We start from the raw sequence: 25503 nt of genomic DNA, 5'->3' as shown, positions 1-25503 counted from the left end.
AGAGTAGACTTAATTTTAGCTAATTACTTATCTCCTTATCACAAAATGGAAAAGGAACACCGAGTGAGATCAAAGAAACTAACAGACTGAAATTTGCTACTTCGTAAAATAATACGGAAAAATAATTAGGAAAACAAAAGGATTATATGGCGTTAAAGTCAAATGTGGCATATTATTTTAATATTTATAGGCAAAACATCTAATTTTCTCCTTCTAACAACTTGGCCAATCAAATTCTTCAAAAGCCAAAGTTCTTGCAACCTGAGCATTTTATATCATGAATCTGTTTTTGGAACCAATGAATGAAGTATAAAAAGAATAATGAATCTCTTAGTTTATAATATAAATATAATATGAACATTAAAAGATAGACAACTAAACCTCTACTCACAACTTGCCGCGTATTGATATGTAAATTAAAATTTTAAAACCATTCTTAAAACCATTCTTCAATTATTAATTTTATAAATTTTACTGTAATAAATAAAATTTGAGACTAGTCTTCTGAGATTAGGACTTAGCATGAAAATACATTATTTTTGGGGGTTTATCAAGTGGTCCAAAACAAATCCGTTTTTATAAGTACGGTATATTTTCATGTTGAGATTCCTATAATAAAAAAGCAAACGAGACTACGCCTAAAATAAATAAATGATAAACAATTACAAAAATAAAAAATAAAGGGTTTTACGTTTCATATCCTATCAGGTTGAATTTATTCTGAATTAAATATTCCATTTATATAAAGTCTTTATTACATCCTTTTCCATTGGGAAAACATGGAAGAATAATGAGTACGGATTGCCTACTTATTTGGAAGAGTAATGTGTAAGTATGTATAATTTAGATCAAGCATCAATGTCAAATTATTACTTCCTATTTATTTCTTAATACATTTATAAATATGAATATGCTCTCAATGTCTTTTTTCGATTGATTCTTTTTCAATAAACTAATATTGTACATATTCATATTTGATATCCTTGATCAGAAGTATTACTAGTATTATGAATTCCCTAGGAAAAAAGAAATAGTTTATGATTCTATTTAAAATCTTAATCAATATAATTTGAGAAAATAATTGTTTTTGTTTGACTTTTATAGAGAGAAAGTGATGTTAAAATAATGAAATAAAGACATAAATAATAATCTATACTTGTCTTCAAAAAAAAAAAATCTACACTTGACTAATCTTACTACTTGTACCCAACTATTTGAATAATCCAAATTGTGTTATAATTTAGAATTACGAAACTTTAATATCTTCCGTTACTAAGATTGCTTCTTCCTAATCGAAAACTTAACATGATTCATATTGTTATTATGTCTCGATGGTGAAAGAGTAAGAGATAGCTTAGTTGGTTAAAGCTTCCTTTTCGATTTTAGGGGATCTAGAGATCGAGTCTCATCATTCGTTCTTATGACTATAAAAACACCAAAAAATAACACTACGGTTTAATTGTCATTAAACTCATGTATGATCTCATCTAATTTGAAATCAAATTAAAATAGCTAAGGTGTTTCATTATCCACACTCAAACAAAAACATACTTCACTCCTCCAAAATCGATATTGGTCAAACTTTAACTCATTTAACATACTTTACTCATCCCAACTCAATTTTAGTTAAACTATTCATCTATTTGTATCAAAATAATCAAATGAAATTTGTTAGATTCACATTTTAATTTGTAAATTGAATATATCAAAAGTCAGGCAAAAAGGGGAGAAAAACTCTTTGTTCATAGTTCTCTTGTAGCCAATTCCTTTGAAACATAAGGAGAATTATATCTTTTAATTGCTACTTGAAGTAACAATTTAATATTTTCTTTCTTGTCAAAAAAAAAATTCTTAAACATAGACTTAGTTACTCATTAATCAGAAAATCGCTACTTCAATGTGTACCGATAAACAAAGATTTTTATTATTTTTTTTCACTAATGATTAAATCAATAACATTAATTAGAGAATCCTCTTAAAAGTAAAACTATTAATTATTTATGGAGAATGATATAAAAGGGAACACAAATACACTAGGTCTTCTTTTTTTTTTTTTTTTTTTTTTTATTTGGCAGAGCACAAGGTCTACGAATGAGTTAGTGACTTGTGTCAACGAGTAAACATCTACATTCTAAACAAGATGATGAGTGCAAAATTATGAAATGATTAGATTCTAAAAAATTAATCAAAAATTGCAAGGAAGCCCTTGAATTAAGTACAAATTCTCAGGAAAAGGGTCTTGAAGTGATTTCAATGAAAAACCAGAGGTGAGAGATTCTGCGATTGCCTCGTCGAACTATTTGGCCTGGCTATGTCCTCACTTCTGCCCCCTCCACTCAATTTTCTTGCCATTTTCGTTTAAACAACCTTATTACTTTCTCTCTCTTCTTCTAGGGTTTTTTCGCCCCTTTTCTCATCGGCGATACTCTTCTCTTTCTCTCTCCTCTCGTTCGGTCGTCAGCATTCAATTTTTGTTTTCAATTCTGTTTCTTTTAGGGTGAAGATTGTTCATTTTACCCAGAAGTAGTAGGATTCCTTGCCTGATTGTCGGTAAGAATTGCTATTTAATTTAGCGTTTTATTGTAATTTTACTGTATGATTTATGATTTTTGTTTCTGGGTTTGCTTTAATTTTGGTTGATAGTGCTGTTTTGGTGCAATTCGTGTTTAGGGTTGTGTAAATTTGCGCTCTTTTTGGGGAATTGATTAGTGTATGTGTGTTTTCTTAATGCACTATGTCTTTAAATTGGGTTAATTTAATTGGGTGTCAGTTGAATTTGCGATCATTGAATGATTAGTTTTGGCAATTTGGATAATTTGTTTTAGGGTTTTGAGTAATATTGATTAATTTATGTGAATTTTTTGCTCAATTTGGATACTTGATGGGGAAATTTCATCTGGGTTGAATTGAATTTTTACAATTTGGGCTTTTTCTAGGGTGAATTTTGGCAATGATGGAAGGTAACAACCAGATTAATTGCAACAACAATAACAGTAGTAATAGCAATCGAGTTCCTTTAATGGATGATGGAGAGCTTGAATTTTCAAACCAAGAGCTCCTTTCTAGTGCAAACATTGGCGAGATTCCCAGTAGTGGATCAATGGATAGTTTCTTTGACGAACTACTGAGGGATACTCACGCTTGTACTCATACCCACACCTGTAATCCCCCCGGGCCTGATTTATCTCATACGCACACCTGTTTTCATGTGCACACAAAAATCTTGCCCCCTTCTAGTGAAGAGAAAAGTGGGAACAATGATGATTCTGCTGAATCCGGGGAACAGAAATCTAGGAAACGCGGGAGGGAGAGAGGGGGTAATAGAGAAGCTGTTCGCAAGTATCGGCAAAAGAAGAAAGCACATGCAGCCTCGTTGGAGGACGAGGTTGTGAAATTGAGGGCTTTGAACCAGCAATTGATAAAGAGATTACAGGGTCAGGCTGCATTGGAAGCTGAGATTGCCAGGCTTAAGTGTCTGCTTGTTGACATTAGGGGAAGAATTGAAGGGGAAATAGGCTCTTTTCCATACCAAAGGCCAGTCAAGAGTGGGGATATGTATCAGAATATTGCCAACAATAATAACTTTCCTGGTTCGTACATGATTCCATGCAATGCTCAGTGTGGTGATCAAATTTATTGTCTCCACCCTGGTGTCGATGGAAAACCTGGGGAAGGGGCAAACATAGATGCTCAGTGTGAGTATGAGAATTGCATGGCTAGCCTGGGATCTGCGCCAAAGGACCTTTTAAGTTGTGGCACAACAATGTAACATCCACTGGTGTTTCATCTGGTAATGCTAGGAGAAAAAGGTGATAAGTTTTTTTTTTTTTTAAATTTGTTGTCATTCTTATTGGATTGAATGTTTCTTTGCTTGAATCAAACTTTTAGCAAAGTCTTTGGTTTGATTCTATCATGCTTTTTATATCTTTAATTATGTATTAATAAGTACGGTGAAGATGTTAATTTCATGAATTCATTGCTTGGGTTTCCAATATTCATATTGTCATTTGATTTCTGCATCTCATATGTATGATGGACGATTCCCCATTTCCCCTAATATATCCTGATTTCTGCATCTCGTATGTATAATCAACTATTCCCCATTACCCCTGATTTATCCAACTCAGCCGTAAGAAGAAATTAGATTATGTACATCTACTGGTGTTGTATTGAGGCAAGTGTTTCCTGTTTGCACAATGATGTTTGTCTAATTGAAGTACATTTACTTATATCCTACTGACCAATTTATAGTGATATCAGATTTGGTGACCTGGTGTTTGTTATGTTTGCCCTCCTTTATTATGTTTGATGCTGTGCTTTGTGTAAATTGTGATACTTTGTGCAGAATTCAGCAAAAGTACTTTCGTAATGTAATAGCTGTGCTGCTGCTGATTTAGCAGTTTGAAATGGTTAATGTGTGAAAGTTGCCATTAGAATAAATTATCTTGTAATGCAGCCTAAATGGTGCTGATAGGATGAAATAATATGCAAATACAAGAATTGTTGTTTTAAGTGTGTGTTTACTTGGCATAATGGCATTTACCAAACTACCAACCGGGGTTGGGGAGTTTTTTTTTTGGAGGCGGGGGGGGGGGGGGGGGGGGGGGGGGGGGGGGGGGGGGGGGGGGGGGGGGGGGGGGGGGGGGTGGGGCGCATAGAAAAATATCCAAGCAAGAATTCCTTTCCTCTTTCACCTATAAAACTGTTTTTGTTTTCCTTTACAAATTTATTCCTCTCCACTATTATCTTGCTTCTAATTTCTGATCTCAGTCTCTCCATTTTCTTACCAGTTCACTTGTGATTGGTCATTGGATTATTATATTGATATGCATGTTAATCGTGTTGCACTCTTCATACACATATTTGAGGTTGAACTTCTTCTGAGACTTGTGACACACAAGTGTATTTTATGGTTTCTTATACCAAGCTCTTGGCAGAGAATCTTGTTGCACTCTTCATTCACATATTTGAGGTTGAACTTCCTTTGAAACTTGTGACACACAAGTGTATATTATGGTTTCTTATACCTAGCTCTTGGCAGAGAAGTGTGTCCAATATGCTGAAAATGAGTGGGATGGGTGTCAACTTCTGGATATATTGAAGGATCATACATTGATACTATTGTGCATGAATGGAGTGTTGGAAATGGCCATATAGGTTTGACATTGGGGCAGCCAGGGAAATTGAGTTGTTTGAAGTAGCAAACCCTAGTGTTAGGTTTTTGATGATTGAATGTCTTTAGTAAGGAGGACTTAACAATTGGATATGATGAACTTATTGGACTCATGATGGATTTTGGGAATAAGCATTTTATTTAGAATTTCTAAATGAGGAGCTAGTGACTTATTGATGGCTTAAGAGCTATAGAGCATAGGCAAGGCCGCAAGGGTTACTGGCTTGACAAACAATTTTTTGGGCATTGGTATATCGTTTTCTCTCTTCCATAAAAGGATGACCAAGAATTTCACGGTTTCCTTACTCTCTCTCTTCCATGTACTTGTTTCAGCTTTCAATGATCTAACTTTTGACAATTTCTATTGTCCCAAATTAATCATTATATCGCTCCTGTCGTTCATCATGATTTACTTAAAATATTCTGAATATTAGCTATCTTCTTTTCAGATTCTTTCCATTACTCCTTTTATGAGGGTGTATGTTTGGGAAACTGATCATACTCTTCTTTTCTAGGAAGCGTGTGTGAATTCCCAAAATAGTGTAACTGATTGTTAATTCTGGATGAAGTTTTTTTTTTTTTTTTTTTTTTTTTTTGGGGGGGGGGGGGGGGGGGGTTGTTCTCACTCTTTTTAAGTTGGTATTAACGTTTGGTCGCCATTTGTATGGACTTAATAGACTTCAGTTGGAGCAGGTACATTGAAAACTGAAAAATAGTTCTGAGAACTAAAGCTGTTTATTCTTGGTTGCTTATATTGTGTATTATATATCTCACACGTTTTTCTCTCCTCTTATCCTCTAAATCTGTAAGCTTGTTGGCTTTACTTCTGAATACTTGTTGCTCCTGTGTTTAGTTTATAACTTAGATTTAATAGCCTTTAAATGTGGGGTGTGGAATGAAGGGTGGCTGAACAGTGGTTACTGATATTTGCTTGATGCTATTCACTGAGATGATTGTATTACTATTGTATGTGTTCTCATTTGATTCGGATTCTTGTATTGACAACTGGAGATATAATATCTTAGGATTGCTGCATGCAGGATTCTTTTCATGCTTTTTATTAGGGTACCATGTATCTTATCATGTTAATTGTTTTAATGGCATTGTTTGCTGCTGTCTAGTGTCTACTATTGATTTATAAATTATGATTTTTGCAGAGGCTAACATGAATTGCTCTGTTCATTTTACAGCTAATCATGCCGCACTTGCAAGCTATTTGGTTACTGTTGATGCCAAGGAGATGTGAAGTCGAGACATGTATCTTATGAAAGCACGCGTTGGTGAGCGAGGAATGCTTTCATTGCTCAATAGAGTTCTATATTTAGCTCACTCTTGTTCTCTGATTATCCTCTTTTCTTCTGTTCATGTGGATCTATCTTCTGCACTATGTTCTTTTGTTTCGTGGAGTTGTTTATCCACCCTTTTTTGTAATCTTAGAACATACTTATGCTTAGGACTTGTAGATGCTGGTTCGTTCAGTTTTTTTCTTTTTTTTTTTTTCTTTTGATAATATCTTTATGTCTTCCGTGAATAATATGTTTGTATGACTTGAGATTAGAACTTATAATCTATCAAGAAGTTCCAAGATTTTCATCCTTTTGTGACCTATAGGTTTTGCGATTACCTTGAATGTGCAAAGATCACATTTTGGCGAAAGGTTTGCAGCTTGATAAATTTGAGTGAATCCGAGTTTCTAGTTTGAAAGTTGATGCCTGGGCTCTGTCCCATGCTCGAAAAAAGTCACGACATTACTTGCTAGATTTGGGTTCAATCTGTCTCTCATCACGAAGCTTAATACATATGACATGGTGGCATGGTGCTACCCTGTCACGTTTCAACTTAAAATAAATGGATGTCACAAACAATATTATTTTGCACTGTAAAAAAAAAACAGGGTATTTTGCCTTTTTTGGGTTTTCCCCATCCGCAATTATTTCAATCTTATTGCCTAAAGCTAAAAGGCAAGTTCACAAGATAAGTGTGAAATGTCGAGAATATTACTACTGTGATTGAGGGCAACACTATATTCTCTCATCTTCTTTATCTAGCACATATGATCAGGGATAAAATATTCGTTGGAACTTTTGGAGTATACAATTCATAGCTAGAACTGCATTAGTAAATTGACCTTTGTTATAGCATACAGTAAATCTGATGAGCTTAGACTTGTGGCGCAATGAGTTTAACTACTTTGTATAGAGATTTGAGAAACGACTCTTAAACTTGGTAACCATCACCACTGATTGATACAATACTATCTGAAAAACACTGTCAAACTAACATTAATAAGTTAATATCCTTCTGAAAATTTGTAACTAGTCTAAGACAAGCTGAGGATTACAAAAGCTCAAGGGAGCTCATTCAGCTGGTATATCATCCTCATCACGGTATATACTCTCAGCCATTTGCCAAATTTGTACTGTGTTGTCGTCCGCCACACTTGAGATCATCCATGGTTCATTTTTGTTCCAAGAGAAGTCTGATATTTTAGCCTTGTGTCCTCCGTGAGAGAAAAGGAGTTCTGGAGGCCCGTCCTGTGCTTCTCCTTCCAACTGCTCATCACCAACTCTGTAAAACATAATTCCATAAAAAGTAAATAGATTGATTCTCAGTTGATAATCTGACATTTAAAGGAAAACAGTTTTGAGGAATCAACTTAAAACTGTTGAATGGTGTTATGCTTTTTTCTGAACAGTTCTACAGTTGATTTCATATATCAGTCTCTTATTAATCCACAAACTGGTTTCAAAAGGTGAAATGCAAACACATAAGATTGTACCTGTTAAGGTCCCAAACCATTAGCCTTCTGTCATCAGAAGATGATGCCAATATGGTCTCGTGATTGGGATCCCATTCAACCTGGAAAACTTCTTCACTGCAAATACAATGGAAGATATATATTAGTAAAATCCCAAGCCTATTGATAATTTGTCAATTAACAGGGCATAAATTTGAATTCCAAACATAGCTATTCAATAGACAATGAAAATCACTGCTGGGACTTGATCATACGTGTGACTAGACAAAGCATGCAAGGGTGTATCTAGCTTCCGAATATCAAATAGTCCGATGGTGGTATCAGAAGAAGCTGTCGCCACAATCCATTCGTTGAATGAGTTGAAAGATAGATAATTGACCTGGAGAAAAACAAACGGTTTATTGTACATCAAAGGGATACAACAATAAAATAGTGGTCTATATCTCCCAAATAATTGTGTAAATATCATGAAAGCTTACAAATTTGAGATATTCAGGTCAAGATTCCACAAGGATACCAACGGGGGGAAGGGGAATGAGCAGAATCTATCCTATACAGATAACATTATTGATAAACTTCTCTAAAACAGTGTCACATTCCAATAAACCAAGTAGTTAACATATGGAGTACATGCTAATATGCTATAGTTATATTACATTTGCTATAACATACCCTCAAGGCTTCAAGGTAATGCATGAAATAATCCTCTTCTTCCAAGAACAACAATAAACATGAGTAAAATGCAATCTAAGGACACAAGGAGAAGATAGGAGACTAGGCATAATACACATTACGTTTACAAACCCAACTGACATATTGCAACCATTTTGAAATCAAAGCACCAATTCCACCTTTGTTCTCTCTCTGTGTTTGTTTGTACGTGCGTGCACCTAAAACATAGCTAAACTCCAAGGAAAAGGGTTATTGAAGTATACCTCTTTTTCATGAGCTATAACAGACTGTTGGGGCTTATCAGAGCGCAGATCCCAGATCATCAACCTTGCATCGTCACCCACCGAACCAAACAAGTTTTCATTCTTTGGATGCCAAGCCACATGCTCAACTATATTCTCATGGGCCTAAAAATGTAATTAACAATAGATAAATCGCAATTCTTCTTATCACTAACTCAGCTACAAAAATCACACAAAAACAGGCTAACACATGAATTACCTTATAAACATTCATGGAATCAAGAACTTTACTTTGAGGCATGGAGGACACATCCCACAAACAAATCTTGCAATCATGGGAACCACTCAACAAATAGCCCTCCTTTAAAGGACTCCATGAAAGCCCATAACCTTCCTTCTCATGACCCCTCAATCTCACCTCAGGATCACACACATTCGAGTTCGCTTCCTTAGCAACATCAAAAACATAAACCTCCAAACCACTCGTTTTCGCCGCAACAAGATTAGGCTTTTGTGGCATAAACCCAGCTCGATTCACCTCCCCATCAACACAAAACATCTTCACAATCTCCACCTAACAAAAAAACCCAAAAAAATCAAAACAACATTCACTCACGCATTTCATCAAACACTTGGTGGGCATAACTTTTTTCTTACCTTCGGAGCAGAGGAACAAGGGCCATTGTTGGGGGGAAGGTGAACATCAGCAACCATGAGATAATTAGGGGAATCATCGGAAGTGTGGGTCCCAAGGATAAGTTGATGAACGGCAAGAGATGAATCTGGGTTGATCTGGGGTGATGATGGAAGCCATTGAACGGTGAGAGATGGCCATTCCAAGGGATGACAAACGACGAGATCGTATAGAATTGGGGTATTCTTCTTCCAAACTGCAAATTCTTCGTTTAATTGTGCTTCAGTCATCTCAACTTCATCTTCTTCGCCCATTTTTCCTGCTTTCTCTCTCCTCTTTTTCTCTCTCTGTATGTTTTTGATAATTTTCCCGCCGAAAATGGAAGCACTTACCTGGGTTTAATTAAGGAGGGAAAGTAGGGTTTTCCCGCCGAAAAAGATTGGCATATACTCATGAATGACTTGGCCCAAATGTGGAAAATGGGTCAAGTACTTTTTTTTTTTTTTTTGAGGAATTATTTTTACAATTATACAACTTATTTTGATCAATTGAGTATATATATACGGAATAAAATGTGAGTACGTCAATTGTTATTGAATTTGTCTTGATATTATGCATAACTGAATTCTACAAATAGGAGCTGAACTGAATTGAATAGAGCTCAAATGAATATTTAAAGAGAGAAGAAAATTAGGAATTGAACTAATTAGAGCCTTCAATTTTGGAAATTTTTGACATTTTTTCGCCCGCAAACAAAAATTGCAGAAATGTTTACCATGATCCCTAATATCCTCTGGGGTCCAATTGGGTGGGTAGAACCATCAAATTTGCCTTTAAACGACCAATTTACAACTTGCACCGATTTCATTTATACAAGTCTACCACGAACATTTAAGACAACATATAATAATCATATATGGTTCCAAACGGCATTATATGACCCCGAGATATATCTCTTAAAATCTCAAACATTTTCGACACCTAGCCCAAAACCTCCAAAATTTGCTAAAAAAGCGTGGATACTAGTCTTCAATTTTGGAATTTTTTGGCAATTTTTTCGTCCGGAAAAAAAAAATTACCGAAATGTTTACCATAATCCCTAATACCCTCCGATAGTCCAATTGGGTGGGTGTATCCATCCAATTTGCCTCTAAACAACCAATTTACCGGTTTACAACTTGCACCGATTTTATTAACTCAAGCCCACCACGAACATGTATGACAACAAATAATGATTATAAATGGTTCCAAACGACATTATGTGACCCCGAGATATATTCCTTAAAATATCAAGTCTTTCCGACACCGGGTCCCGAAACCTCAAAAAATTATTCAAAAAGCATGGATATTAACCTTCAATTTTGGAATTTTTTTTACTTTTTTTCGTCCGAAAATAAAAATTGCCGAAATGTTTACCATGGTCCCTAATACCGTCTAAGAGTCCCATTGGGTGGTTGGAACAATCCAATTTGCCTTTAAACGACCAATTTACTAGTTTACAACTTGCACCAATTTCATTAATTCAAGCTACCACGAACATGTATGACAAGAAATAATGATCATATATGGTTCCAAACAATATTATATGACCCCGAGATATATCCCCTAAAATTTCAATACTTTTCGACACCGGGCCCAAAACCTTCAATATTTCTCAAAATACGTGGATATTAGTCTTCAATTTTGAAATTTTTTGACTTTTTCGCCCATAAATAAAAAGTTGCCGAAATGTTTACCATGGTTACTAATACCCTCCGGGAGTCCAATTGGGTTGGTGGAACCATCCAATTTGCCTTTAAATGACCAATTTAATTACCGATTTACAACTTGCACGGATTTCATTAACTCAAGCCTACTACGAATATTTATGACAACATATAATGATCATATATAGTCCCAAACATCATTATACGACCCCGAGAGATGTATCCCTAAGAATATTAATACTTTTCTACATCGGTACTTGAAACCTCCAAAATTTCTCACAAAGCATGGATATAAGCCTTTAATTTTGAATTTTTTTGATTTTTTTCGCCCGGAAATAAAATTGTCGAAATGTATACCATGATCCCTAATACCCTTTGGGAGTCTAATTGGGTGGGTGGAACCATCCAATTTGCCTTTAAAGAACCAATATACCGGTTTACAACTTGCTCCAATTTCATTAATTCAAGCTGTTTTGGGTATTTTTGTCCCTCGTGAGAGTTACAATACAAAGACTGGTCCAGTGCGGCTTATACCTACAAAACAAACGGAGACACCGGTTGGGTGGTGCTCCGCCTCCGACGAACAAGTTAGTAACTTGATGGGAGAGAAAAAACTGCGGAAATCTAGGTGGGTATCTGCTCAGATTCCAAGCTCAGATGTCTCTATCACAGGGACAGTTTGTAATAATTGGTAAAACGTGCCCTCCAAAAGAGGGGAATCTCCCTATTTATAGGGTCCTCGGGATTTGTGCCCCTGATTAAGTCACTGAACCCTAATCATTGGTGGGTTGTGCCGCATTGCGGCTTTCTTGGGATTTGGGCCTGAAGGCCGCCATTTCCCCCAAGTTTCTGGAGTGACACGTGTCAAGCAGGAATAGGTCCATTTTGGGCCATCCTAGGGCTGACACGTGTCATCCTCTGATTGGACCATGTGGCGGGGTAAAATTACCCTAAACACAAGCCTATAACCACGAACATTTATGACAAAAAATAATGATCATTCCAAACGACATTATATGACCCCGAGATGTATCCCATAGAATTTCAAGACATTTCGACACCGGGCCCGAAACCTCCAAAATTTCTTTAAAAAGGTGGATATTAGTCTTCAATTTTGGAATTTTTTTAACTTTTTTTCGCCCAGAAATAAAATTGCCGAAATGTTTACCATGGTCAATAATACCCTCCGGAATTTTAATTAGGTTGATGGAACCATCCAATTTGCCTTTAAACGACCAATCTAATTATCGGTTTACAACTTGCACATATTTCATTAACTCAAGTCTACTACGAACATTTATGACAACACATAATGATCATATATGGTCTCAAACATCATTATATGACCCCAAGATGTATCCCCTAAAATATTAATACTTTTCTACATCGGGCCCCGAAACCTCCAAAATTTCTCAAAAAGCATGGATAATTAGCCTTCAATTTTGAAATTTTTTGATTTTTTTTCGCCCGAAAATAAAATTTCCCGAAATGTTTACCATGATCCCTAATACCCTCCGGGAGTCTAACTGGGTAGGTGGAACCATCCAATTTGCCTTTAAACGACCAATTTATCGGTTTACAACTTGCACAATTTAAGCCTACGACCACGAACATTTATGACAACAAATAATGATCATATATGGTTCCAAACGGCATTATATGACCCCAAGATGTATCCCATAGAATTTCAAGACTTTTCGACATCGGGCCCCTGAAACCTCCAAAATTTCTCAAAAAGCGTGGATATTAGTCTTCAATTTTGGAATTTTCGGACTTTTTTCCGTTTGGAAATAAAAATTTCCGATATGTTTACCATGGTCCCTAATACCCTCCGGGAGTCCAATTGGGTGTGTGGAACCACCCAATTTGCTTTTAATAAACGACCAATTTACCAATTTACAATTTGCACCGATTTACCGATTTATAACGGCCAATTTAATTAACTTGCACCGGACCCGACTTGAACCGAAATTGGCCCAAACTTGTTTTAACCCGTCAGAAACCAAATTTAACTTGACTTGTTACTAACATGATCTGAATTCAACCCGACCTATTCCTAACCAGACTCGAATTTAACCCAACCTGTTACAAACCCGACTTGAAATTAACACAAGTTGTTGTTGACCTGACCCAAATTCAACCTGACTTAAATTCAACCTGACTTGTTATTGACTCGACCTGAATTTTACCTTACCTATTACTTACCCAACCCAAAAATTTAATCCGATATGTTACTAAATCGACTCGAAATTAACACAACTTGTTATTGACCCGACCTGAATTCAACCCAAATTGTTCTTAACCCGAATTCAAATAACCTTAAATGCAATTTAGACCACCTTATTATTGTTGATCAAATCATTTTGTCTTGAAAGACCAAGTCGGTCCAGGACAACAAAAGAAATGAGCATCATCCTCAAATTTAAGAGTTAAATATAGTATATATTTGTTGTATGGTTAAAGGAGATAATTATCTTCCTCAATTATATACTATAGTTTCCTAGTATATTGCCATATATATTATAGTAAAAGGAAATAATTAGCTAGATAAAAATGATAATTATCTATTTATAGTTAATTGCACTCGAATATGACCTGATTTGAAAAGGACTCGACCTAATTGTAACCTGCAAATTATTGACTTGAACATACCCTGACCTTAATCCGAGTATGACCCGACTTGGAAATGACCCAACCTAATTATAACCTGCAAATTATTGACTTGAACCGAACCCGACTTGAACCCGAGAATGACCCGACTTGAAAATGACCCGACCTGATTATAATATGCAAATTATTGACTTGAACCGAACCCGACTCAAACCCAAGAATAACCCGATCTGATTCTAACCCGCAAATTATTGACTTGAACCGAACCCTACTCGAACCCGAGAATTACCCTAACCTGTTTTAACTCGTGAAAACTCGAATTAAACCCGACCTATTGTTCACCCGACCCGAATGTAACTCGACCTGATATTAACCCGACCTAAACTCGACCCAAACCTGATAAGAAGTATGACCCGGCGTGACCCGACTCAAGCATGACCTCACCCAAACCCGACCCGCATAGATTATTGAATTAATCTGAATTTACCCAACCTGAGTTGACCCGACCCACTCTTACCCGACTCGTTTATCCGAATTAACAGCTCTACTTTGAGGCATTATTTGAGAGATATAAAACATTCTAAAGTTGCAACTAAAAAAAACAGAGGTAGTATAAGATTGTTTTGGCGCTTGGAACCATCCCATATTCCTTTCTAAAAGTACTTTGCCCCATTCACAATTACTAACATATTCAAGACCAAAGCCCAAATAAAAAACACCTCAGGACTGCATTGGATCCCCTGGGAGCTCCCATAATGTAAACTTAGCTCAATGCTATGAGTATGAGTATTTCCCATCATCTATGACAAATTGACAATACTGTTTTGTCAAAAAATATCTGTAAACTGTAATACTGCAAGTAACTTGTACTTACAAGTCCCGGTAAACTTTGTTCGCATCATTGGTGTTTCCTCCCAATAAAAGAAAAAAGTATATGCATAAAATAAATTAAAAAAAAAAAACCCTTTCACTCCAAGCCTCAAAATTAGCATCTCTGATACTTAATTAACATTGATTTATGATTGGAAGATAAGCTTAATGACACCAATCCAATACAAACATATAGTACAAACCTGTCCAATTTTAGACCTAATTGCCAAACCACTAAAGAAAAAGGAGTCTTTTGACATATGAAGTATAACATATACTGAGAGAATTCCTCCTTAATGATTAATGAGAATCACATGATAGAACATGCAGCAGGATTCTCATCACTGAATGCTGTGGTGTAACGCACCTCAGTAGAGCTCATACGTGACAACTGATTTGATCGCGGATCATTGTACTCAGAACTTCTCACATACCCAGCAGGTGCTTTCCTGTCATACGTCCCAGCTGCGTAAGGGTGTCCAACTACATCATATGGCACATAAGGCCACATCTCTGCCCTCTTCCCTGTTCGGTGCTTGACACGAGCCAACACCTTCCTAGGCTCAACGTATCCAACTACTGTGAGCTTGCTTAGCTTGGGCTCAATGTCAACTTGGGTTACACCTTCCATCCCTTCCACTGCCCTCCTCACCTTTCGTTCACATCCTTCACAGTCTATCTTAATCTTGATCTCTACCGTCTGATTGAACATACGTTACATTAAACAAAGAATGATTAGTCAATAGTCCCTAATCCTTAAAATAATACACACTCATTGTTCTAACACCTCATAATTAAGAATTAGAACCTAAAAACATGTACCATTATTTGCTAACAACTGAACAACCACTATGTTTCAAATTGGTAACAACCACCTTTATGATTCCGTTTGTCTTAAACAAGCTTATAGAACCTTTTTATGTTAGGTAAGTGGTAATACCACCAATTTATAGGCAAGATTCCAACAAGTAGTTCATTTACCTCTAATTTTTCCCATTCAGTCTATTCATTACTTATCCCACTATAAGTTTGCACATGTAATTATACTCAACTCGAACAAATTTTGCACTTGTTCTCATCCAAGTTTATAATTGGAAGTCCTTATTTAGCTAAGTTTCAACTTCCCATGAATTTTATTTTTCTAAAGGTTTATGACATGAATTTGTGCATTGGGGTGTTAATGATGTAATTTTGACGCTAACTCAACAACAGGGCGAATCAATAGATAATAATTTCGGGAATAATAAAAGCCATCTTAGTCAAATTGCAACAAAGTTAAGCTCTAATAAGTTCAACTCCAGAAACATAGATAAACGACAAAACATACTTATAACATGCTCTTCTTCTAATTCATTCCAATAATTTGCATCTTTTCTAGCATGTATAATGACATCCTTGAGGATGATTGATGAAGCAAACCTTTATCCATAATCAAACAAAGTGATTTATGAAATGGACAGAAAATAAATGTCTTTCTAAGCACATGGCAATGGGACCACTAATTGTTTAGATAATAGCCCTGTAAATTTCTGTCTAATTATCTTAGTTGTTACCTAGTAAAATAGACTAATTAAGCAAAACGATAAACAAGATTATGTTTGATTATCACTTTGCCAACCACATTAATTTATTTGTGTTCAAACATTGAGATGTTGTAACCTGCATTCTGTAAACTTGTAATTGGTCACTAATCTACTGCATTTACAATTAATTTTCTAACCATTTCTTAATCACTCTGTTTCTCATTTGACCGTTGATTAAAACTAGAGCAGTAGTTGCGTTTCAAATAAAAATTTCTATTCATATAATCTTATAATATTTGCAACGTTGAACAGTCACATCCAATGATGCCATGATGGTGCGACATGATTTTCTCAAGTGATGCAACCACTTCCAAAAAAAAAATAAAATATCCATTTTTGTACCAATTACAAATTTAAATTAAAAGAAATAGAAAAAACGGCAAGTAAACAGCTAGCGTTGAGCAAAAATAATGTATCATTCACCTTCTTCGATTGTAACGTACACATAATACAACTGGTTGTATAATTTATATAGCCCCGCCAACTTGGTGGTGGACTCAATTAAGTGACACAAGTAAAATCATGAACCAATTCGTTTAAACGAAAAATCAGACTCATCACATTTCTAGCAACTGTAATAATCTTACACGGGTTAATAATTTCAGCTAACTTATCAGTTTCAACTCCAATTCACGACTTTTCGAATTGTTGTGAAACATAACTTAAAACTTCAAAATCAAGTAGACATACTCCCGTCCGTCCCTTTAATAGATGCTTATTTCTAGCATTTATTCCTAACATAAAAAAAGAAGTAGAACGAAGGGAGTAACAAGATTCAAAATCACTGACTAATGACAAGTGTAGACTCGGTTAAGCAGTTGAAGAAAGCCAGTCCTTGAGTTAGAGATCCAGGTATATACAGAATCACTGTTCACTAACAACTTTATTTTCCCTACTTTTTCATACAGATTCCAAAAACACACAAAAATACTCACTTAAAATAAATAAAACTAAATAAAAGTTAAAGATTATAAAAGTACCTGAAGCTGTTTGCGGTGGTGGCGGTGACCATGACCAGAACAATCAAAGTAATCGGAAATATGATCCATTACACCCATTTTTGTTTCTTCTTTAAATTACTCTCCCAAAAAAATTAAGTATAAAATTGAGATAAATATGAAGAAATAGATTTATATTTGGTGTTTGTATATATATCTGGTGTAGTATTCGAAAATATCTAAAAAAGGCTAAGTTTTGGAAAGGACACCACTTATTAATACCAGCTCATAAAACACACTCTTTCACTATTTCTTTAGTCGCATTATTATATTACAGACTTGTCATTTTCTCGCTCATTTTTTTTAAAAAAATTAAACAATTTAAACATTGAAGTTATCCCAGTTGAGAAAATGAAAATGTATCTGAACCGTTGGAATGTTTAGGGATGATGGGTTCGATGTTTGTCACGTGTACCATCAGGATTCCGAGGTGTTAATGGTAGTAACGACGATTTAATAAAGTGATTAGTGAGAACAGTTGAAGTTGGACCGAAACCCCCCCCCCCCAATTTCCTGAGGCCCACGTCGTATGTCGGTATCTTGGGAATTTGCTTTTTTCTGTTACTCCTCTCTACTATGGGCGTCTTTTCTCGTTCTTTTTCCGTCCATACTCTCCGTTACATACATACTTACATTTTACGTGGATAAAGAGAATCACCCTACAAGATTTGAGGTCTCTTATGAATAAACTAGAGCCTAATTATGTAAAGCGCTGTTCTTTTAAGCTGCTCTACTCTATTCAAATCTGTACTCAATTTACTTTGCTGACATCTAATCTACTCTGTTAGTTTGCTGAAATCTATTTTACTTGTTAACAAGCTCAAAAGAACACCTAAGTCAGGTTACTCAGAAAATCGTGGGAAACATAAACGATACTCCATCCTCAAGAACCACAATTGAACCCCTTAAGGTCGTAAGATGAAACTACTACCAACTACATCAAATAATACTTGTTTTTATCTTTATTTTTAATCAATTGCACAATATGAAGTGAATTGTTTAGTACAAATTTTAAGTAAGGTAAATTTGTAGTTTTAGAGCACAAAATCAAATTATTACAGAGTAAATACATTATAAAATAGAATTATTACAATAATTGTGAAACATTTCTACTTCAAAAAAAATTATTACAGTAGTTAATAATAGAGGAAGTACAAAATAGTTGTTCACTTAAAACAATTTTCTTTTCTAACTCCAAAGGTTTTCCTATTTCAAAATTATTTTTGAAATAAATGTCTCTCAAACTTATTTTACAATAGAAAGAATAACTCATTAGCATTTAAAAAGAGTTTAACTCTGTCTTTTTGTTATGAATTTAGAACAAAATATATATACTTTGAAAAGGCTATACTTTAAAAACAACACGAAAAACTTCGATACGACTTAAACCGACTTTTAAGTTGTTATATTGATATTAATTTTTTACTTTCCACCAAACTAGTTAATTATTGCGGAGATATGAAGCTCCATGCTACCTCATTAAACTACTCCAAAATAGTCGGGCTATTCTATTAACAGAATTTGACCTTAGATTTGTCCATACTTTTGCAGTCATCCTTATCATGTGTTCATGTCTTTGGTGTGAGAAATGGCCAAGTTCACAACCCAAATAGGTTGTATTTAAATTAATATTCGGCCCAACAATATCAAATGCCTTTTATTTTTGGAATTTTATGGATTAACTATTTGTTATTTATTGCTATTCAAATTGAAAATACAAATGCCTTTTGTTTTTGGAACTATATTGATTAACCATTTGTTATTTATTGCATTCAAATCGAAAATACACTTTTCTTAGAGACAATTTACATACTTCCAATATTTTTGTTTAAAGTTGGATAGCTTAAACGTTGTATTGTTCACTTTATGTGATTTTCCAATTTAATTTATGTATACTAGTAGTTTCAAATAATCTTACACTCCTTTTGTCCCAGCTTAATCAAGCTATATACTAAGTTATTATGCAAAATGTTGTTAAAAACTAACGTATATTTAATAAGTCTAAATAGGTCCATAAACATGTCTAAACAACAGGTTTATAAATAAGTTCAATAGTTTTTACGAAAAAAAAATCAATAATCAGGTCTATTCAGGTCCAAACCCGGACCATAACTATCTTTTTTAGGTTTGGACCGGAACCGAACTTGTTGATTAAAGTCTGATCTCACGTCCTTAAAATCAATTATTCGGTTCCGGGTCAGGTTTTGGACCGATGTACGGTCCTATGCACAATCTAATTTGCTAAAGAGAAGATGTTGCATTACAGTAGGTTGACTCGAAACACATGCTTATTACCTCACTATATTTGACCCGAACACAACTCAACCTTACAACTGGGTGACCTTATTGATTTAAACAATATTATAAAAGGGTCATTTAGTTGGACGTTTTAGAATGAAGTTAAAATTTTATTACATTTCCCATGCATCTGATACTTACCAGTTACCTCACCCCACAAGATGCATAATTCTCGTTATTAATGAAAAATAAAATCACCATAGCATTATATAAACCATACAACTTCAAAGTTCAAACTAATAAGAGATTCAGGATCCATACCTTTTTTTTTGTACGAGATTTCATACCAATGCATTCGGTTTCACGAACCAAATGGCCACAAAGAAGATTTAACATACCTTTGTCCCATCGGACCTGCCCACAGCCCAACTAAAGGTTCTATACCCAAATTCCCTAACTTTGACCAATTGAAAATATGACCAACCCAAAAGAACCCAAACAATAAACGTGGACAAAAACGAACCGTATTATATAAAACCTAAACCATTTAAAATTACCCCAAATTCCAAGTTCCTCTATTTTCAACCTACGTCGACAATCACCGCCTGTTTCTCTCTCTCAACAATGGCGAGAAATCTTACCCACAAGATCGCATCAATCGTAACGATCTCAAAGCCAACTCATACTCAGTGGCTGGAATCGGCGACTCGGATTGTACCCAACTCATTTTCAACCTTCTTAATGACTACTTCTGCAAACAACGATCAACAAAAAGGTGAAAAAGAGGTTAACAAGGCAACCCAGATTGAAGAAGAGGAGAGAGAAAATACCGAAAATGATAGCGAAGATGATGATGGCGGTGTTCATGTGAATGAAGAGACTGGTGAGATTGGTGGGCCCAGAGGACCCGAACCCACCCGCTATGGCGATTGGGAACAGAAGGGTCGTTGCTCCGATTTTTAATCCAATCCTCATTTAATTTTCTACAATTTTAGTTTTTTTAAATTTTTGTAATGTTGAATAATTTGTATTCTTGTAGATGTAACAAGTGTGTTGAATGGTTTTTATTGGGAGCTAGCTGAGCTTCTCCAATTGATTTCCATTATTGATCATCATATTCATGCTGCAAAAAATATTGGTATGATAAAATTGTTTGTCAATTACATTATTTGCGCAATAGTCTAATGTAGATTCTTTAATCAACTTGTTAGGAATATAGGAAAATATATCATTATTTATAGCCTACCAAAGATAACCTACACAATATAAACTCTATCATATAAACTTCCATAAATTTATATTAGAATATCACTAAGATATATACACAATAATATATTTTTTTATATTCCTAACACAACTTACGCTTTAAAATTGAGACTGCTATTTTTTAAGCTTTTGGTTGAGTTGATCATAACACTCCCGATCAATAAATTAAAGGATGAGCTGCGACCATGGCCTGGGCCGCATGAACTCAATTGCTGAGAAACGATCCCAAATACTGAAATACTATATACTATGGTACGGAGTATTGTATGATTAGAATGTGATAGATTAAACTCCAATTATAAAGAATTTATTCGTTTGGAGTACCCTTTAATTGGAGGTAAAGGAGTAGGATCATATAAATCCCAAATTGCAACCAATTAAATAACTCACATTTATAAGGGATCACATATTAAAGACACTCATCAAGCAGCCCAAATTAGGAGATTTGCCAATCAATTGGAAAGTTGGAAGGTGAACTAAAAATTTGCAATTTTGTTGTCACTTATTGTGCAGGTTGAAAGCCCAATAATAACAAGCTAATAGTTTGGGCTAATGGGCTGGTCTTTACAATTTGAATTTCAAATATTGAGCCCATATTGACAAAATGTTCACATTGAGTTTTGGAATGGGCTTAGTAATTCATGCACCAAGTATGTCACCCCAAGCAAGATCTAATTACGTAGAGTAAAACGTAACACTAAAATCAATCATACTAATGAACTCCGATGTGTGAACTACCTACATAACAATGTGGAAGCCAAATAAATTGAAGGTTAATTCCACCGCGTGATAGTGATTCATATAAGAAGTTACTCCGATCCATGCCCAGCTTGATTAGCTTCAACAAGAAACTTGCCTACAATATACTAGTGATTTTGTTTATGATCAATCATGATAAAATGGGAGTGACATTTACTCGTGGTGAAATGTATACGTACTTTGTATAAGTAATTCACAAATGACTTTTTTACAGTTCCACAAACTATATAAGAAAGTATTCCCAGAGACTTAAGTGGTCACTTTAATGGTGTAACTAACCTATTATTACGATAATTGAATTTGCTGAAAGTTGTTACACATAGTTTAGTCATTAATCTCACATGTCTAATATACATTTTTAATTGAGTGTCCGCTCTTTCTCTTATACAAGTATAACCGTTGAGTGTAAATAGAATCTCCCATTACTTAACATTTTAACAAATAAGGTATGATTATTCACTCCTAAAGTCCTAATAGCATTTAGACTTTAGGCTACGCGATCACTCAATTTAAGTAGGAAAAGAATATAAAATAACCCTTTACTTTATTAATATCCAAAAATGGTCATTTATGTTTCCTCTTCTTGTAATGTTATACCCCATACTTGGCAATAATGTAACCAAAAAACTAGGGTAGAGTAGTTGGTTGGTTGGTTGGTTGCGTACACCATAAAATGAGTCTTAAAGGGACATATGCAAGCTTCTTGGAAAGCAAGAAGAGTCAAGTCAACATCATGAAAAATAAAAATCAGAGAAGAAAATCCAAGTAATAAAATTCAGCAAACGAGGGGGATGCTCCTGGTTTTCTGCTCTGAACAATTTGATTCTGATTTTCTGATCACCTCTATTTTTCATGCATACTTTGAACATTTATAAAATAAAGATAAGGTTGATGCATGGACCATACTTTTTTCAATTCCTTGACAATCTTTTTTTTTTTTGTTTTTTTTTTTTATCAAAGTCTTCACCTTAATAATAAATGTCCCTTTTTATTTGGGGTATTTCACTTCATGGACAATATACATGAGAAAGTTCCCAATTTAAATGGACCAGCCTTATCTCTTTATTTGAAAGTCTATCCTTTATAAAAACAAGATAATAGCTACCTACTTTCAACCTAATTGCGCAAGTCTACCTTATAAGGCTATATAGGAGCATGCATACATCAATTTTGACCTCTAATTTGATATCTTTTCAAAAACTTGTTCGTTTATGACATTTGTTGATAATCCGTGTATGTAATATATGATACGTGTATTCTAACAGTTATTAGATAAAAATGCAAAGTATTTGACAACGTGTTAAAAACAGAATAATCATGCGTGTTCATGCAACAATTATGAAGATCTTTTAGCTAGCTAGTTAGGTTAATAATGAATTCCATTAGGAAAAAAAGAAGTGTAAAAAAAGAAAGGAGAAATAGCTTTTATCCAACCAAAGTAGATCCTAGATTTCTGCTAGTGGAATAATATAAATAATTGGGGCTTAGGTATTTATTGCAATGACTACTTATAAAGGACATACAAAGGACAACCAAATAAGAAGACATTCTCGAAAAGGAAAACAAATAATATAGAAAAATAAAAGCTATAAATAAATAAAACTGACATACATATATACATGATCACATTGATATAATAATAAAAACTTTGTAATAAAAAAGTGAGTATGATGGAAGCAAACAACATGTATGGCAGCTGATGCAGTGGCAGGAAGACCTGCCCTCTTAGCTAGGGAGGGGTGGTTGCTTTCACGAGAGGAGCACCATCCCCCTTACCCCAACCTAAAGACTTTTTTAAATTACTTTTTTTTTAATATATATATATATATATATATATAAATTATATTATTATTATTACTAATTAATTATTGTTATAGAAGTAATTAAAAGCATGTTCATGTTAGTTGTCTTTAACTCCTCTTTGATTGCATTTGTCTGCTCTTTCTATCATTTTTTAATAAGAGAAGAGCAGTCAAAGTTTGAATCAAGATATCTGTGAATTGTAGCTTGGGATGCTAACACATACTTTAAGTAATGATGGTTGAAGTCCAGGAATATATTTTATACTCTATCACTCCCCCTCACATGAAAGGCCCTTTGGGCTCGAAATGTGGATGCAACACAGGCCCACCCATTCCTGGTGCGAATTAATTCCACTTTGAAGGAGGGGCGGATGAGATTCGAACCCGTAACCTTTGTGTCACGCTGGCTCCGATACCATGTTAGAGAACCAACTTAACCAAAAGCTTAAACTGATGGTTGAGTCCTAGGAATATGTTTTATACTCTATCACCCCTCATTAATTATAGCTTGTTTAAAGACTTGATCACATAATTCTCCTTTGTGTAGCTAGTATGACTTTTTTTTTTCCAGAGAACAGAAGTCTACTTTTTTTGAAATGCAAGGAAATGATCACATATTAGGGTTGTTTTTAAACTCAAATTCGTTACCTCTCTCAAATTTTAACATCTTATTACAAGAAGCAATAAAAACAGCCGTATGCATATAGGAATCTAGGATCAATGTTAACACTTAATATTTGACAGTCTAGATATGTAGATTAGATAAAGATTTACACTCAATAGCAAAAGGTGCAAAAACCATAAAATCGTGCTAGCCGTACTATCTACAATGTGTGTAATTTTCCGTTGTTTATATATTGATTTAGAATTTAAAAAGTGTACATCTTAATCCAATTAACAAACCTTAAGATCCTAAGATAATCACATTCACACTTTTCCAACTTTTACATAAAATAGGCCTAAACCTAATACACAACCAAATCATCATCATCATCATAAATTCATAATGCCATGTATTATAATATAAAAACATAACCGTGACCAAGTGATAATGACATTCTATCTAGAGAATTATAATACAAACTTTGCATTAGCTCATAACAATATGTTATCGTATTTATATTAAAAAGTGACAAATATTTATCTATCAATTAGGCTACATCTCACTTTAAATTATTCAAAAGAAAAATAAATAATGGCAACCACGTCCTATGTCCACTACCTAATTATAGCAAAATTCCTACTTAAGTGTGAATGTGCACGTGGACACCTTCAACGTTACAACATTTGACACTAGATATTGCTAAATTAGCTCTGACATGTAAACCAATCTTTATTTTAAAATTTTAATTAGCGGATGTATGAATCCAAACTTTAGAACAATGAATTATATATTCATATATATGGAGCAGTCCACATTATTACATTAATGTATAACATCATTGAACTAACTAATTAACAACATACATAATATATTATACGTACAAAATAATTGATACGTTCTTGTCTCCTACGATATGATAAATAAATTATTTAAAGAACTACGTTATTTAATTATAGTTCGTATGTCATAAGATTAGCACAAAATATTGTGTCATCTATTTATTTGTATTAAAAAAAAGTAGGCAAAGTACAATGATTTAAAATTAGTTTAATGGGTTTATCATGTGGGCCCGAATACCCGGAAAAAGAAGGAATTAAAATGGTAAAATGTGGGAATGGGTAAAGGAATATACTCAACCCATTACCGCCATTATCTCCCCTAGATCAGGCTGTCTTCGAATCACACGAAAGCACAACTTTGAATAAGAATAGGAGGACTAAACTATCATTTAATTAAATATCGTGATTATATAATATAATGTTTGATTAATACTAGGGTTGCTAAAATAATGTACTGACATGTAAGGTGACATGTTCCTACGGTGCATGAACTAGTATCTAGATGTGATACATGGATTTATTAAAATAATTGTACTTTAATTAATTATTATTAGGGCAAATCTCATAAGCATGGTAATTGTAAATGCTAATTTAACTGTTTTTTCATTTAAAAGTGTATAAAATCTTGTGGCAAGTGAAGTAATTAATTAAAGGAATTCATAATCAAAACTTAACACTAACCAATGCAAGGAGTTGGTGAGAATTGGCAATGAAGACCTAAAAGCTCCTCTCTATGTAAATTGATATGG

The 25503-nt window shown here is 34.4% G+C and overlaps 3 protein-coding genes across 4 annotated transcripts; 1 reads left to right on the top strand and 2 right to left on the bottom strand.

The window, feature by feature from the left end:
* The first annotated feature begins 2112 nt into the window (after nucleotides 1-2112).
* LOC110739241 (basic leucine zipper 23-like) lies at nucleotides 2113-6777 on the top strand. 2 transcript variants are annotated; one of them, XM_021919711.1, is made up of 3 exons: nucleotides 2113-2550; nucleotides 2937-3790; nucleotides 6364-6777. In XM_021919711.1, exon 2 carries the CDS (start codon nucleotides 2951-2953, stop codon nucleotides 3767-3769), a length of 819 nt encoding a protein of 272 aa, XP_021775403.1. In that variant the 5' UTR covers nucleotides 2113-2550; nucleotides 2937-2950; the 3' UTR covers nucleotides 3770-3790; nucleotides 6364-6777. The 2 variants fall into 2 exon arrangements, with proteins under 2 accessions (XP_021775403.1, XP_021775396.1); XM_021919704.1 differs by having other exon boundaries at nucleotides 2116-2550; nucleotides 2937-3809.
* Nucleotides 6778-7432: 655 nt separating this feature from the next.
* On the bottom strand, nucleotides 7433-10048 carry LOC110739231 (WD-40 repeat-containing protein MSI2-like). Its single transcript, XM_021919692.1, has 6 exons — nucleotides 9503-10048; nucleotides 9105-9419; nucleotides 8867-9010; nucleotides 8186-8310; nucleotides 7953-8048; nucleotides 7433-7741 (listed from the first exon to the last, which is right to left on the bottom strand). The coding sequence occupies exons 1-6, from the start codon at nucleotides 9791-9793 to the stop codon at nucleotides 7531-7533; spliced, it is 1182 nt and encodes a 393-aa protein (XP_021775384.1). The 5' UTR covers nucleotides 9794-10048; the 3' UTR covers nucleotides 7433-7530.
* Nucleotides 10049-14760: 4712 nt separating this feature from the next.
* On the bottom strand, nucleotides 14761-17490 carry LOC110739222 (heavy metal-associated isoprenylated plant protein 26-like). Its single transcript, XM_021919681.1, has 2 exons — nucleotides 17229-17490; nucleotides 14761-15365 (listed from the first exon to the last, which is right to left on the bottom strand). The coding sequence occupies exons 1-2, from the start codon at nucleotides 17304-17306 to the stop codon at nucleotides 14976-14978; spliced, it is 468 nt and encodes a 155-aa protein (XP_021775373.1). The 5' UTR covers nucleotides 17307-17490; the 3' UTR covers nucleotides 14761-14975.
* Between the last annotated feature and the right edge of the window lie 8013 nt (nucleotides 17491-25503).

This window comes from Chenopodium quinoa, unplaced genomic scaffold (genome assembly GCF_001683475.1).
Source record: "Chenopodium quinoa cultivar QQ74 unplaced genomic scaffold, ASM168347v1, whole genome shotgun sequence".
Classification (NCBI taxonomy): domain Eukaryota; kingdom Viridiplantae; phylum Streptophyta; class Magnoliopsida; order Caryophyllales; family Amaranthaceae; genus Chenopodium; species Chenopodium quinoa.
Note: the sequence above shows the minus strand (reverse complement) of the source record. Positions and strands in the feature narration are given on the sequence as shown.

Coding starts and splice junctions, on each gene's coding strand:
- LOC110739241 (XM_021919711.1), top strand. CDS start 2,951: ATGATGGAAGGTAACAACCAGATTAATTGCAACAACAATAACAGTAGT.
- LOC110739231 (XM_021919692.1), bottom strand. CDS start 9,793: ATGGGCGAAGAAGATGAAGTTGAGATGACTGAAGCACAATTAAACGAA. Junction 9,011..9,104: donor ATTCCATGAATGTTTATAAG/GTAATTCATGTG, acceptor TTACATTTTTAG/GCCCATGAGAATATAGTTGA. Junction 7,742..7,952: donor ATGGTTTGGGACCTTAACAG/GTACAATCTTAT, acceptor TATGTTTTACAG/AGTTGGTGATGAGCAGTTGG.
- LOC110739222 (XM_021919681.1), bottom strand. CDS start 17,306: ATGGGTGTAATGGATCATATTTCCGATTACTTTGATTGTTCTGGTCAT. Junction 15,366..17,228: donor ACCACCGCAAACAGCTTCAG/GTACTTTTATAA, acceptor ATGTTCAATCAG/ACGGTAGAGATCAAGATTAA.